The following is a 13,168-nucleotide window of genomic DNA, read 5'->3' as shown; positions in this document are numbered from 1 at the left end:
TAATTGCTTTCAAATTTAATATAGTGTAGTAATCCTAAATCAATAAATATTAACTATTTATACTGAGTCAAGATCTAGTTTTGTTTTGTTTTAACACTTTTTATATTAGTGACATGAGTATAATAGCTTTTTGTGTTATAGACACACATTGTTCTCTATATCTTTTGCCTAAGTGACATGATTTTGTAATGCTATCCTCTTTATGTAATAACTGACATTGGTTAGAATTAATTCTTATATTCCCATTAGAATCTATTTTTTTAATCACATTGAGAAAGTAATGTTAGTCTTTTTGTGTAACAACCTGTATATCAATGTCTTCCTAACAGTTTAGTATTAAGAAATCTTTACTTGAACTTAAAATTAAAATTTATCTTTTTGTTTGCAGGGCATGTCTGTCACTTCAGAATGGTTTACAAAGTATTTGCAGTCATCAGCAGCTGCTTGTTGGGTAAGTTTGAATTTTTTTATATAATCTTGAAGAACTGTACCCTTTTTTCCCCCAGATCATAAAAGTTTTCTCTCTGGCCTGACCTATGGTGGCACAGTGGATAAAGCATTGACCTGGGCCTGAGCAGGAGGTGAGGCGGTGGCACAGTGGATAGAGTGTCAGCCTGGGATGCTGAAGCCCCAGGTTCAAACCATGAGGTTGCTAGCCTGAGCGGGGACTCATCCAGCTTGAGTGTGGACTCACCAGCTTGAGCACAGGGTCGCCAGCTTGAGTGTGGGATCATAGACATGACCTCATGGTTGTTAGCCTAAAGCCAAGGTCGCTGGGTTGAGCAAGGGGTCATTGGCCGGAGCCTCCCCCTACCCCCCCTACCCCCCCGTCAAGGCACATATGGGAAAGCAATCAATGAACAACTAAGGTGCCACAACTATGAATTGATGCTTCTCATATCTCTCCCTTCCAGTCTGTCTGTCTCTCCTTGCTAATAAATGAATGAATGAATGAAAGGCATTGACCTGGAATGCTGAGGTCATGAGTTTGAAACCCTGGGCTTGCCTGGTCAAGACATATACAAGAAGCAACTAGTATGAGTTAATCTTCCCACTCCTTCCCCTTCCCTCTTTCTCTCTCTCTCTCTTTCTCCTCTCTCTCAAAATAAATAAATTTTCTCTCTAGGTATATCTGTTAAACTAAGTAGATAAATCTTAAAGAGAATACCTGAAGAGATACTCATTTTCTGTTTTGTTATATACAAATTGAATGTCTCAAAACTTATTCAACTGAAGTTTAGTGTTGGGGGATCTGATTTATACTGTCATTTAGTAAATGTTTATTGATGACCTACTGTGTGCTCAGCCCTCAGTGATTCTCAAATCATGTTATGTATTTCAGGAAAAAACATGAAAAATAAATCGGGATAATGAACACAGAGAAAGGAAGGCAGTGCTGTTTTATATAGGGTGGTCAGGACAGGCATCTTTGAAAGAGTGATAATTGAGTGGAGAGCTGAAGGAAGTGAGGAGCCATGTAAAGAAAAGAATGTTATAACTAGAGACCATAGCAAGTACAGAAGTCTCAAAGCAGGAGGTTATCTGGCTTCTTCATGCTTAAGAAACAGGAAAGAGGCTAGAGTGACTGGAGCAGATTGAGCAGGGAGAGTAGAAAAATGAGTTCAGGGATGAAAGGAGTGGCTGTGACAAGGCCTGAAGGGAGGTAAGAAGGATTTTCTGCAAAGGAAAACGTGATTGTATTTCAGGTTTTTATTTCAGGTTTGTGTGTGTGTGTGTCTGTGTGTGTGTGTATTTCAGGTTTTAAAAGGATCACTGTAGGATGGAGAGTAGATTTTGTTGGCAGTAGAAGCAGGGAGAGCAGTTAGGAGAGTATTAGAGTAATCCAACTAAGGGATAGTGGATCTAAGAACAAGGGTGATACTGTAGAAATGAGATGTAGTGTTGGATGCACTTCTGTTTATGTTTTGAAGACTGAGCCAACATGATTTACTGATGAGTTGGAAATGGGAAGTGAGAAAAAGATCACTCTAGTGTTTTGACTTGAATAACTATAATAATGGAGTTATAGGGAAAACAGAAGTTTAAAAGGTTCAACAAATGATCTCATTTTGTTATTCATAAAACAAATTAGTTAACTCAAAAAATGAATTAGATTTATATATTGATATATAAGGTCTAATATGCAAACAAATATTTCTTTCAAATATACCATAGTTATTCTACTCAATAGTATTTTAAAAGGTCATCCTTAAGTTTTTAGTTCTTTCAATTGCCTGTCTTTATATTTCAACTTAAAATTTACAATTAGAATGTACACATTATTCTTCTGCCATGTGGAAAGTTCTTTTTATTTAAACTAGAGGAAAATATCAAAAAGTAAAAGAAGATCCAAAGTAAGAATTTGTAGAATAGGTAAAATTAAAATATAAAAGCATAATCTATTATATCAACTTTTCTTTCTTTATTTATTTATTTTATTTTTATTTATTTATTTATTTTAATTTTTCTGAAGCTGGAAACGGGGAGAGACAGTCAGACAGACTCCCGCATGCGCCCGACTAGGATCCACCCGGCACGCCCACCAGGGGGCGACGCTCTGCCCACCAGGGGGCGATGTTCTGCCCCTCCAGGGCATCACTCTATTGCGACCAGAGCCACTCTAGCGCCTGGGGCAGAGGCCAAGGAGCCATCCCCAGCGTCCGGGCCATCTTTGCTCCAATGGAGCCTCGGCTGCGGGAGGGGAAGAGAGAAACAGAGAGGAAGGAGAGGGGGAGGGGTGGAGAAGCAGATGGGCGCTTCTCCTGTGTGCCCTGGCCGGGAATTGAACCCAGGACTTCTGCACTCCAGGCCGACGCTCTACCACTGAGCCAGTATATCAGCTTTTCTTAGGGTATTAAAAAGTCCATGTTACATTTCTTTGGCATTGTTTTCTTGTAGGTATATGCCAATCTAACATCTTGCCAAGCTCTTGGGAATATGTGTGTGATGAACATGAATTCTTACGACTCAACCACTTTTGATGCATGTCGACTATTTCAGTTTGTCTTTGAAAATACCGCTGGACTGCGTACTGTTCATTCTATTTCATTTTGGTAAGGATATTCTGATTGATGAACTGTCATTTTGACCAAATTTGGTGTATTTACTTTCACAAATATTAATATAAATATTGCTTCCCCGTTATTAAAACAATTGTTATTGTTTATAGGAGACAGAATCTCCCATGGCTGTTCTACGGAAATCAACTAGGATTAGCACCTCAAGTACTCAGTACTACACCTCTTCCTACAAATTTCAGTTTTAAAGGGCAAAATCAGGTACAAGCACTATATATTATTAAAGGATAACTACAGTTTGATTTACAATTTATAAAGGTAATAAGAATGTTTTAGGTGTTCTTTAAAATTTTAATTACTGAACTAAACCTAAGTATCAGCTATTCATAGGAACTGAACAATGAAGAGTTTAGCTGTCTTATCTGAGTACATGTATGCATATGTCTGGAGTATGTGCTTATGGCAGCAAGTAGTACTTGTGGGGTTGTGAAGGATAGTTTTCATCACCAAATGCAGAACAGTCTCTGTCCCTCTATATCTCTACATATTTAAGAAGTGCTTCCAAACACAGACCAGGGGTTTGTGCCATTTCCCCAACACTTCACAGGTCCATATTCTCACCTCCAACTTTTTCACTTTGTAGAATGAAGTAATAGTAGATTATCCCCTCCCCTATTCCACCCTCCTATTTAGTAGGTTTGAAAGGAGGTTATCTCACTAGCACTGCCCCTCAATTCTGAAACAATCATTTTCATGCAAAATATACGGTCCATTTATTTTCAGTGTATTGAGTCATAGAGATACTTAGATTAATTTTGCTTCAAAGTAAAGGTAATTTAATATTTGATCTCTGGAAAAAGAAAGGATCAGTCATCAATGAAAATTTCTTTATAGAATATTATTGCTTTTAGGGTATGTGACATTATTTTATTCTTATTTTTCAGAATACAAAGTTGAAGTTTGTTGCTGCTTCCTATGATGTAAGGGGAAATTTTCTCAAATGGCAATCTTTAGAAGGTGGTGTTTTACAGGTTAGCATGAGACTTGCTAAATAATTATTAACATGCCTTATCTTTGCCTGAAGAAAAGACTAGTTTATTGCTTGAAAGGAGTATAAGTGCATGCTACAGTTGATTTTTTTCTTGTGCTTTAAATTGGAATTTCTTTAACCACTTTAAGTTATGACTTTAATTTATAACAAAGATGCTCTCTTAACTTTTCATATGTTTAATACATTAAAAAAGTATTATATATTATATAAGGTGTATATCCATGTTGGGACTTGAGAATTCTTGACTATAAGCCAAGAAAACATTTGTGAGAAATATTTATTTATCAGTTGTATTCTTTTGCTGTAGCTTTGTCCAGATACAGAAACAAGACTAAATGCTGCTTATTCTTTTGGAACAACCTATCACCTAAACGTAAGTTTGAACTGTATTAAACAGTCTGTGTTTTAGTTTCATTTTCACATTAGCGTAATTGGAAAAATCTTTGAATTTTTGAAACTAGAAATGTTTTTAATAGTAATGAAGAATGTTTACTGGTTGACATAATATTTTATTATCTGGATACAGAAAATCTTAATCAGTATGAAGACAGTAACTTGTCTTCTATAGAGTCTTTTTTTTTGTTTGTTTTACAGAGACAGAGAGTCAGAGAGAGGGATAGACAGGGACAGACAGACAGGAATGGAGAGATGAGAAGCACCAATCATTAGTTTTTCATTGCGCGTTGCGACACCTTAGTTGTTCATTGATTGCTTTCTCATATGTGCCTTGGCCGCAGGCCTTCAGCAGACTGAGTAACCCCTTGCTTGAGCCAGTGACCTTGGGTCCAAGCTGGTGAGCTTTTGCTCAAACCAGATGAGCCCGCGCTCAAGCTGGCGACCTCAGGGTCTTGAACCTGTGTCCTTCCGCATCCCAGTCCAACACTCTACCCATTGCACCATCGCCTAGTCAGGCTATAGAGTCATATATTATATTGTATATCAGATTTTCATAATCAATTGTTGATTCACTTCTAGACATATAGGTAGGTCTTAAAAATAATGTCTACTTATAAGCGTATTGGAATAAAGTAAAAATAGTGACTAATAAAAATGTTACTCTCTCCCTCTCCCCGCCCCCCCAGTGACAAATAAAAATGCTTACTTTTATCTCCCTCCATACTTTTTTCCTTCTTCCCTCACTGACATTCCTTGTTTTGGTTATCCACTTTGAAATTACAGTATGGTACAAAGGAATATTATGAGTCATTAAACATTCACTGGTCTTACAAAAATACTTCTTGATTAAGTGCATATACACACATCATAGAACAAAACTGTGATTCCAGTTTTATTAAAATAGTTGTTGTGAGTCAGGGGTACAAAGGAAAATCAGCGGACGAAATGTCAGTGAACCAGCAAAGGACCACAGCTCGCTCAGGCAAATGGCGCCGAGTTCATGCTGTGTCTATTTTTATTTACAAGATTTCAAAAAGCTTGTTTACTTAGAAATTGTCATAGCCTCAAGCATAACCTTTACTTAAGAATACATGGAATACATCTGCGTGATAGCTTAATAACAACACAATGTCAAAAGGCATTAACTGTTATTGCTTCTGTGGTTCTCACAACATTCCTTTCTTTATCTCAAGGAACTGAGATAAACTGTTCCCCTCTAAGGGAACAGTTAAAATCTTATGAGAATGTTTTACCGAGAAGAGAGTACAGCAACTGCCTTCGGTCACATAGACTTGTTCCAGCGACTCGCCTTCGAGTCACAAAACAATTTTCTTGGCAAAACATTCTTTTCTTGTTGGCCTTGTTCCCATTTAGGGTCATGTGATAATTTATTCCACTACATAAAACCATGATGAAAAATACTATCTTGGAAAACACTAGAAGAAAATAAACATTTTCAACAGTGGTTATGTCTAGATGGTGGGATTACAAGTGTTGCCTGCTGCTGTGTATTAAACATTTTATCATTGTTATCTGATCCATGAAATACCTAAGTGAGATACATATTATCTGTGCTTCACAGATGAGGAAATGATGCTCAGTGAGATTAGGTAATTTACTCAAGATCTTGCATCAAGTAAATTACGTAGTCAATGATCTGTTAAGTTTACAAATCATGGTTTTTCCATGGAACTTGACTGCTTCTCAAGTAGTTCACAGCTTATAGAGAAAACAGCCATATAGACAAAGAATTGCAAAGAATATGATGTGTTGATCTATAGGTGTGGACAAGGTACCATATTGGCACAAGAGGGGAGTCATCAGCAATTCCTGAGAAAGTAGAGAACTTCACAGTGTGACACTGGGCTTGTAGAATGAATATGAGTTTACCAGGAGATCATAGTGGGGAAGGGAATGTCAGGCAGAAACAACATTTGCAACATTAGAGAGACATAGAATAGCATAGCATATTTAGGAACTGCAAGTAGATTAGTAAGAATAGACCATAAACTGGTAGGGAGCAGTGAGAAATAGTCCTGGCTTTGTTAAGGGGGGCAAATCATAGACAGCATTGTACATCTGGAGAAAGAATTAGGACCTCATCCAAGAGGAAAGGAGTTTTTAAACTTTTTCACTGCTGTACCCTTACTGTTGATAGTGAAGGCATACCCTCTTACTCTGGGTTGTAAGACAAGAGCCAGGCAGTTCTTTACTGTTAAAGTCCTTATAAGAAAAAAAAATCTTATTTATAGCCCTGATGTTTAGAAGGTACATGAAAATGCATTTAATCAAAGTAGTTTATAGATACTTTCTTTTATAAATTTTTTTAAATTCAATTTTAAAGATAATAAATATGATTTATGATTTTCAGTTGGGATGCTTTTATTTTTAATTTTATTTTCCAGTGTGTGATTCCTCTCTCTAAGATCTTAACCGACTTCCCCACTCCTATATTTTATGATTTATACCTTGAATATACTGATGAAAATCAACAGCAATATATATGGGCTGTGCCTGTGTTAAACCTAAATCTTCAACACAATAATATATTTGTGAACCAAGGTAAGATATTCATATAACCATTCTTTCTCTGAGCTGAACCCAGTAAGTCCACCAACCTGATAATTTAATAAGTCATGTATTATAAAAATGGCCATAGATTCTCTATTATGATATGTTTTTATATAGCATGCTAAAACGTAAAGCAGTAAGATTGCTGGTATATTTAGAAATTTTTACAAAATGTGTCAGGCTTAATGCTAAGAAATTATAATATTGCTAAAAGTGTGTCCTGAGGAAAAATTAATAGAACTTTAACTTGGGGCTTCTACAGATTGTCCTTCAGCTGCTTATTGGACAAACTAGTTTCTTTTATATTCTAAAATTCTGCTTACTTAGGTAATTTTCAGGGAAAATTCTTCCAAACTGATAAAAAGTCCAAACAATCAGAAAACATCCAAAAAAGGTTGGAAAATCTGGTAGGAATCTCTTATAGCATTAGCTTTTTTTGTAACCATCTTATCTAAAATGAAATGTACTAATTTTGTGTTTTTAACTTATTCAGTAAGCTTATCCTTGAGAGCCATCTTGAACAATTTGAAAATGATTTTTAATGCCATTTTTTTATGATAAAAGACAGTAACTCTGGCAAGTGGCTTCTGACTCGTCGCATTTTCTTAGCGGATGCACTAAGTGGACAAGAAAATGACTTAGGAAGTCAGCCAAGATTAATTCGAATTGCTACACAGATATCACTGAGGTAAACGAACATCTAATGCACTAAATTAGGCTTGGAGTGTACAAGAAAATGTCATAAAAAACATGTTTATCAACAGTCATCAAATGAAACCTGATCAGGCGGTGATAGAGTAGATAGAACATTAGTCTGGGACACTGAAGACCCAGGTTCAAAACCCTGAAGTCACCAGCTTTAGTACAGGCTCACCAGCTTCAGCACAGGGTTGCTGAATTGAGCATGGGATCATAGACATGACCCCATGGCTGCTGGCTTGAGCCCAAAGGTCGCTGGGTTGAAGCCCATGGTCGCTGGCTTGGGCATGGGGTCACTGGCTCAGCTGGAGCTCCCTGGTCAAGGCATGTATGAGAAAGTGGTCGATGAACAACTGAAGTGCAGCAGCTATGAGTTGATGCTTCTTATCTCTTTCTTCCAGTCTGTTGCTCTCTCTCTTTCTTGCACACACACACACACACACACACACACAAATTATCAAATGATAACAATAAGGACAACTAAACTGAAATAAAACATATGGTTATTTTAGATATCTGTGTCGATTGGTTTGTGCCAATAGAGGTGAGGAACCAAGAGGAGAATTTTAACAGAGGAGCTTGAGGAGTTTTATCAGCATTCACGTTATAGGCCTCACTCTAGACCTGCTGAATTAGAATGGGTTCAGAGGTGGAGGGTAAGGGTAAGGTGAGTATTAGTGGGCTGAAATGGGTATGTGAGAAAGAGCCTGCTAGATGATTGTAATAGGCAGCCTCCTTCATTTTAATCTCTTTTAATAGCTACTGTTTTAGGTTGGCCCTGATTAACTTTCAACACCTCCCTCTTTGGGGATATGTTAACAATTGTTCTTACCGTGCCATGCACGGTTAAGGTCTTTAGAAGAAAGACCTTAACCAACTATTTCTTCTAAGACCTTAACCAACTTTCCTGTTCAGTATTTTATGACATGTACCTTGACTACATTGATAAAAATCAGCACTATCGCCTTATATTAGTATTTCAGCATACATTTATTTTTTTTCACTGTTATTTTTGATTTTCATAGCAATTTTTAAGGTAGGCAAGACAGGAACTTTGTGATATGTCTTGCTGACATCCAAATGTACTGTTTTTAGTATTCCTTCAACCTGCTAATGTATCCCTAATAAAAATGTAATCAAACCTAGTTAGGTCGAACTTGATCTTGGTGAAACCATGCTGGCCCCTGGAGCCTGGCAGTTTCCTTTTTGAGTAACAAATTGTACATTAGTAATGCACTGAATTAAGTAAAATGTACCCCACTATGTGCAATAAACAGTGCTAGAGCTGACATGTTATTTTGTTAAGAATTCATCTTTCTCTTTGGAAAATCAGAATTTGTCTACCTTTCTCTAGGCTTAATTACCACTTCTTTTTTTTTCCGTATTTTTCTGTAGTGAGAAGCGGGGAGGCAGGCAGACAGACTCTTGCATGCGCCTGACAAGGATCCGCCTGGCATGTCCACTAGGGGGCGATGCTCTGCCCATCTGGGTAATTGCTCCATTGCAACAGGAGCCATTCTAGCACCTAAGGCGGAGTCCATGGAGCTGTCCTCAGCGCCCAGGCCAACTTTGCTCCAATGGAGCCTTGGCTGTAGGAGGGGAAGAGAGAGATAGAAAGGAGAGGGGAAGGGTGGAGAAGCAGATGGGTGCTTCTCATGTGTACTCCTACCAGGAATCAAACCCGGGACTTCCACACGCCGGGCTGATGCTCTACCGCTGAGCTAGCTGGCTAGGGCTTATGTACCACTTCTTTTTTGACTATTTTTCAAAAATGGTTCATAGTATTACAAGGATTTCATTTGTAAACTCCATCAGACCTATATTAAGAAGAATTTCTAATTGGTCCCAGGGGATTTATTTTAATATTAAAGTTTTAATTGCCTAGATAGCTTGTGTTATTACTATTGGTATGTTTAACCTTCCCTTAGTCCTTATTAACTAGTTGGTTCTGAGATCACCAAACCTGTTCATGTTAAATTCAAAAGAAACAATAACTTAAATGTATGTTTAAGGGCCTAGATGTACTTGTGACGAGAAGTGTATTTTCTTTTAAACAGCATCCGCCTTGTACCCAACACAAAAAATGGAAACATCTACCCTCCTTTAATTACCATTGGCTACAGTGACATAGATATCAAAGATCCCAACAGTCAGTCTGTGAAGGTGAGTTCCTTACTAATAATCAATTCCTCTTATGTGTTAATATGGGATACAGTTTATATTATGGTCAAAAGACAGTTCTTTTTCAAGTTTTATATAAATACTGCTCTTTATATCATCAGCTCCTCATTATTTTTTTACTAATAATGTTAAGAGGAGAGTTCTTACGGATCCTGAGTATTAAAAAAGCAAGAATAAGTGTTTTGGTAGACAGTGTCACCAACAGTTGGCATTCCTGTTCAGGATGCTGGGGTATGCTGAGATGCAGTGTATACTGTTTTAGGTTGGCCCTAATTAACTCACCGCCAACCTCACCCAGAAGATAAAAGCATTTCTGCTATGAAGAGGGGTAACAGAGAGGGATAGAGATGTAAACCAGAAGTAATCCTTCTATACTTTTTCCTTATTGAGATTAAGTGGTTATCCCCTTCCCTTTCTGGAAACATGAAAAATGAAGGGATAAGTATCTCTTACCTCCAAAACCTAATAATAGCTTTTAATTTCCACTATTTTACTATTCTGAATTTTAATGTTTTAGTCTTTTCAGTCAGTGCTTTTGGCTTTCCTATTATGCTTATACTTGTACTCATACTCAGATACTATTGGATTTAGGCCAGGGGTCCCCAAACTATGGCCCGCGGGCCACATGCGGCCCCCTGAGGCCATTTATCCGGCCCCCACCGCACTTCTGGAAGGGGCACCTGTTTCATTGGTGGTCAGTGAGAGGAGCATAGTTCCCATTGAAATACTGGTCAGTTTGTTGATTTAAATTTACTTGTTCTTTATTTTGAATATTGTATTTGTTCCCGTTTTGTTTTTTTACTTAAAAATAAGATATGTGCAGTGTGCATAGGGATTTGTTCATAGTTTTTTTTTATACTCCGGCCCTCCAACGGTCTAAGGGACAGAGAACTGGCCCCCTATGTAAAAAGTTTGGGGACCCCTGATTTAGGCTTTCATTAAGAAAAAAGGGGGCACATAGCATAACATTTCTCTGATTTACATCCTTATTTGTATTACCTAATCCAGTGTTAAAATTATCTCCCTCCCTTGCCGGATATCTAGATTTAGTGCACTGCCTGAAGCGCAGAAGTTTCTGGTTCGATCCCCAGTTGGGGCACATACAGGAATGGATCAATGCACCTGTCTCTCTTTTCCTTTCTCTCTTGCTGTAAATTAATAAATACAAATTCTAAGAAAAATAGCTTCCATTGCCTTGGCTTGTGTACACTGTAGTAAGATAAGAAGAAAATCCAGAAACATGCTTAGGAACAAAAGACTGCCTGGTTTAAAACTTCCTAGAGTGTATTTATCTTAATATAAAACATTTCTGAATCTTTAAATAATTTTATTGTCCAAAATAATCTAAACTAAGTCTTGACAAATTGGAAAATAAGAGAAAGAGTTGAGAGAATTGTGAAACAGTATTGACAAAGTCCACCTCAAATTTATTCTAATTGAAGAATGTACAGTTTTTTCATCATTTCTTAATTTCTCATGATAGCTAGTGCAAAAATTGTAATTAGGTTTTTTTTTGTTTTTGTTTTGTTTTTGTATTTTTCTGAAGCTGGAAATGGGGAGGCAGTCAGACAGACTCCCACATGCGTCCGACCGGGATCCACCGGGCATGCCCACCAGGGGGCGATGCTCTGCCCATCCGGGGCATCGCTCTGTCGCGACCAGAGCCACTCTAGCACCTGGGGCAGAGGCCAAGGAGCCATCTCCAGCACCCGGGCCATCCTTTGCTCCAGTGGAGCCTCAGCTGCAGGAGGGGAAGAGAGAGACAGAGGAAGGAGAGGGGGAGGGGTGGAGAAGCAGATGGGTGCTTCTGTGTGCCCTGGCCGGGAATCAAACCCGGGACTTCCGCACGCCAGGCCGATGCTCTACCACCGAGCCAACCGGCCAGGGCCTAGTTTTAAGCATTAAGCCACATTTCTGCTCTCTCGTCAACAGCAAATAACTTGCTTATTTTATGAGGCTTGAGATCATCAAACATGAATTTCTTCAGATTTCCTCTTTTATACTTTAGAATCTCTGTGTTTCATTATCTGACTTGTGTCTTACTCCTGTTTCTAAGAAAAAAAAGGTTTTGGAGGAAACTTTCTTCCTTTCTTCAGGCAGTCTTCTACTTTTACTTGTTTACAGACTTGATTAAGTTTCCTGTTTATCCCAATTCCTCATTTGGCCAGCTTCTCTGTTAGGCCCTTTCCTTTGCTTATAATACCGTTCAAGTTGCCTCAGATTAAAAACAAACTACAACAGCCAAACAATGAAATGTTTCCTCAATTCTGTTAATGTTTCAGCTTGCCATTGTGCATCTTTTCTTGATTTTCCAGTCGTTTACTCTTTCATCATTTGCAGTCTGGCCCTTGCTATTTTGCTTCTTTGAAAAATTCTTTCAGTGAAAGTCAGCAATGAATTTCACATACACTGGCTTTCTTTCAACATATATATACCATTTGACACTATACTCTTAATCCTTTTGAAACTTCCTATTCTCTGACGATGGTAAAACTTAGGTATCCTGCCTCTCCTACCTCTTACAGTCCTGTTTCTCTTACCTTTTACTGGTTCTTCTTTCTCTTTCTGTCTCTTAATATAGTGGAATCCCTTCTTCTTTACCCTTTGGATTAATCTACCTTTTTAGGGTGTAACTGTTTAGCCAGTTGCTAAATTCTTGACACAAAAGGTCTGTTACACTCCCCAGCTACAGAAACCTATCAAAAAAAGAAATGTGATTAGTTTGGATTGACTGCTGTTAACGAACCTAACCTAACTCCTAACCGCTTTCCTTAATGTGTGTTCAAAAGGGATATTTAAACAGCATGAATAATTCCCAACAGCTTATCCATTTTGTATAAGAAAGGGTCACCCTGGTAATATTGATAGTTCAAAAATAAGGCATTTATGGTAAAATCTGCTACAAATGTATTTTTATAGTAAAAGTAGATTTGTGTTATTTAATTTCTGTATGGCTAATTTGCTTTCTTTTAAATGTCAGATTTCTTTCTCAGTCAGATATGAAATGAATCAAGGAGAAGCGTATACCCAGACAGATGTGAGTTTACTTTAACCTATTAAACTGTTCACAGTATATATATATAATATATATATATATTATATATATATATTTATATATATATATTTATTTTTTTTAAACATAAAGTGCTTTTATTTTTTTAAATCTATGTAATAAGAACAAATAATTGTTGACTGGTCTCTCACATAGATAGAATTACACAAAAGTAGAAATGTATGTTTCCTGATGATAGCT

General features: G+C 37.5%; 1 protein-coding gene across 1 annotated transcript in view; it reads left to right on the top strand.

Moving 5' to 3' along the window:
• Positions 1–13,168, top strand: part of TMEM67 (transmembrane protein 67) — a 76,282-nt gene that overhangs the window by 23,711 nt on the left and 39,403 nt on the right. Inside the window, exons 7-15 of the mRNA XM_066266062.1 lie at positions 389–451; positions 2,899–3,053; positions 3,170–3,278; positions 3,962–4,048; positions 4,376–4,441; positions 6,870–7,026; positions 7,600–7,723; positions 9,792–9,897; positions 12,896–12,952. Coding sequence (XP_066122159.1) covers positions 389–451; positions 2,899–3,053; positions 3,170–3,278; positions 3,962–4,048; positions 4,376–4,441; positions 6,870–7,026; positions 7,600–7,723; positions 9,792–9,897; positions 12,896–12,952 — 924 coding nt within the window. The remainder of the gene's footprint in view (positions 1–388; positions 452–2,898; positions 3,054–3,169; positions 3,279–3,961; positions 4,049–4,375; positions 4,442–6,869; positions 7,027–7,599; positions 7,724–9,791; positions 9,898–12,895; positions 12,953–13,168) is intronic.

The sequence above is a fragment of the Saccopteryx bilineata genome, chromosome 3 (assembly GCF_036850765.1).
Source record: "Saccopteryx bilineata isolate mSacBil1 chromosome 3, mSacBil1_pri_phased_curated, whole genome shotgun sequence".
Taxonomy (NCBI): domain Eukaryota; kingdom Metazoa; phylum Chordata; class Mammalia; order Chiroptera; family Emballonuridae; genus Saccopteryx; species Saccopteryx bilineata.
The sequence above is the reverse complement of the archived record's forward strand: the minus strand, read 5'-3'. Positions and strand labels throughout refer to the sequence as shown.